The 2792-nt window shown below is 36.7% G+C and overlaps 1 protein-coding gene across 1 annotated transcript; it reads right to left on the bottom strand.

The window, feature by feature from the left end:
* Window positions 1-615: 615 nt before the first annotated feature.
* LOC118491544 lies at window positions 616-1927 on the bottom strand. Its single transcript, XM_035989398.1, has 2 exons — window positions 1697-1927; window positions 616-801 (listed from the first exon to the last, which is right to left on the bottom strand). The coding sequence occupies exons 1-2, from the start codon at window positions 1925-1927 to the stop codon at window positions 616-618; spliced, it is 417 nt and encodes a 138-aa protein (XP_035845291.1).
* Between the last annotated feature and the right edge of the window lie 865 nt (window positions 1928-2792).

Raw genomic sequence — 2792 nt, 5'->3', positions numbered from 1 at the left:
TATGAGAGGCGGAAACAAATGTATTGATGTTGAATCAGCTTGATATACACTTTAATTATCTTGTATATTGATATAACAACATTTTACTTGCTGGAGACACTTCAGCAGCACTTCGGCTCTGGAATCACAAAGTTACAAATGACAACCCAAGTTCAGGTATTTATAGGAGAGGCCAATTCGCATGGAATGGGCATGCTCACTTCGTACGAAATGGACAATGTCCATTTCATACGAACTGGCTCTTCCATTTCGTGCGAACTGGACTGTTTACACACAATTCCTAATTTCTTGATTACCGAGCTCTGGTTTATCCTATTTAGATACAAGACACGATACAAGACGAAGTCGACAGACATATGTACCAACAGACTCCCCCTTGGATGTTGACGAAGTCTTCGGTGTCGAGTCTTCAGCATGACAAGTCTTCAGTCTTGATTAGTCTTCGTGCTCTTCCAAAGTATCTGACAGTGTAAGCATCCTTCAATCTTCTCTCTTCTCTTTATCAACATCATCAGCTAACCTCCCCCTGGATGTTGATCTACAAATCTTCAATCTCTTCTTTTCTTCATAGTTTCAGAATCGCAACCTGGCTCTTGAGCTTTCTAATTCTCTTGATTAGAAACTGGCTTTACTGCCTTCAGACTCCCCTTTGCAAGCAGACTCCCCCTTAAGTTGTTCCGGGATCGCAATCTGACATAGCTCTCGTTCTAAGATCGAAAACTGATTCAAACTCTGCTCAGGCTTTATGCGGAAAGTATTCAGGAATCGAACCCTGGCTGCTTCTGCCTGCACAAACTCTACCTCAAATAAATTTCACAAATTTAAAAATTTGACAAATTTATTAACCACTTGTAGATATTGTTCAAAATGATTTAACATTTAAAAACTCTGATGATCACTTGTAAGAATACTATTTTCCTTTTTTTCAAACAAACTTTCCCAAACCTGTTGCCCATCATGTTTAGCACTTGGAATTTTTGAAAATCAGCTTTTCAAAATCAGTTGTCGAAAATAAGATGAAATAAAATCTTTTTGCATTTTCAATGTTTTATACTAAAACACACTAATGGAAAGCAGTAAAGAAATATTTACATACAATATTTTTGTGAGTTTGTGTAAGAGGATCATAACAGTTTATGAGACAAATCACTAACACCATTAAGCTTTAAACATTTTAAGTTCTAAACGATTCACGTAGATTGTCAGTATACTGATCCTCTTAAATTTTTACACAAAGTTCAATTGTTTCGAGATACGAGATTAGTGTTTTAATGAACTTAAACTTATTCGGGTGTCCCACCTCAGAATATACTCCCGTATCCAGACTTCTATATTCAGTCTTACAGGTGAATGTACACTAATGATATATGTAAACGGGTAAATGCGAGACCATGAGAGCTCAGGTTAGAACTTCTGTTCAGAAAAAGAGATGATGGCTCGTCTTTAGGTGTGTCCCGTTTGGGGATCTTTTCTTCAACAGCACATGATTAGCATTTTTCAATGTTTCATCATTTTTATGCTGAGGGTGAGCTTTATAATCAAAGCAGTGCAGAGCATTATACGAGGACGAGGCTATTGCTTCCGCAAAAGCAGAAGTCCTGGTATAATACCCCAGATATCATCACGCACAAAGACCTAGTATGTCAGAAATAGAAAATCTTTCAAACAAGATTTCAAGTTCGACAATCTTATCAACTTCGACGATTTTTTCAACTTCAACTATCTTATCAACATCGACGATTTTTTCAACTTCAATAATATTTTCAACTATTCTCTCCACTTCAACAATTTTATCCACTTCAACAATTTTCTCCATCACCTTCTCAATCACATTTGGTTCTGTCTCAACTTTTATCATAGCTTCACTTTCATCAATCTCGACCTTCTGTGTCGGTTTTTCTTCAGCTTTTGCCTTTTCAGCTTCCATTTTTGCCTTTTCTTCAGCAATCCTTCTTGCTTCCAATTCTTCCAATTCTCTATTCAGTCAAGCAGCCCTTTTCTCTTTCAACATCTCGATTTTATCTGCAAGAAAAAAATTAAAACTAAATGAATCCAAATTTTGTCTAGCTGTATTAATATACTCTTCTTCATCATCTGTGTCTTCATCACTTTCTGATGATCTGAAGTTCTTTTTGGCTTAGATTTGACTGACTCTTCTTCCAAGATTTGAGCAACAAAGGCTGATTTATCTGAATCAGCTGGAATGTATTTCTCCCAGCTAAAACCCTCTGCCAATCTTTCATCATCTTGATTAACCAGATAAGCTTTCTTCTTTCCATCTTCAATAGTAATGGATGATGACGGTTGTTGAGCAACCTGATGATAAATTGCTTTTCGATGATAATCGTTGTTTCCAAACGGATCTTCTCTTCCGGTTGCTTCTCTGTTTGTGCACTCTCGTATAAAATGCCCTTTTTCTCTGCAACGAAAACAAGTAACCTTTAATTTGTCAAACCCTAACTGAGATGTGGCCGCATCACGAAGATCATCTCTACCAGTGATTTGTTTGAATTTTTCTTCTCTTCTCAAAACACTAGCTAAACACCACCTGATGTCCATCAACTCAAGTTCTTCAGAATCAATCTGGTCATAATCCTCTTTAGTGAGCATCGGATTTCCAATTCTTCCAGAAACTAAGCTTTCATAAGGCTCTAACATAGTAACAAGTGATGCCATGTGTTGCTTAGCCATATCTGGAGAGAGATTTTGACCATTTTGTATGTTTAATGTCACATTGCATTGCAGATTTTTTGAATTTTGTCGTTGAGAACTTGGTGTTGTGAAATTTGGAT

Source organism: Helianthus annuus, chromosome 4, assembly GCF_002127325.2.
Source record: "Helianthus annuus cultivar XRQ/B chromosome 4, HanXRQr2.0-SUNRISE, whole genome shotgun sequence".
In the NCBI taxonomy this organism is placed as follows: Eukaryota; Viridiplantae; Streptophyta; class Magnoliopsida; order Asterales; family Asteraceae; genus Helianthus; species Helianthus annuus.
Note: the sequence above shows the minus strand (reverse complement) of the source record. Positions and strands in the feature narration are given on the sequence as shown.

Excerpts from the sequence above, each read along its gene's own strand:
- LOC118491544 (XM_035989398.1), bottom strand. The coding sequence starts at position 1,927 with ATGGAAGCTGAAAAGGCAAAAGCTGAAGAAAAACCGACACAGAAGGTC. Across the intron at positions 802-1,696 it reads AAGTTGAAAAAATCGTCGAA|GTAGAGTTTGTGCAGGCAGA; the intron begins GTTGATAAGATT and ends AATTTATTTGAG.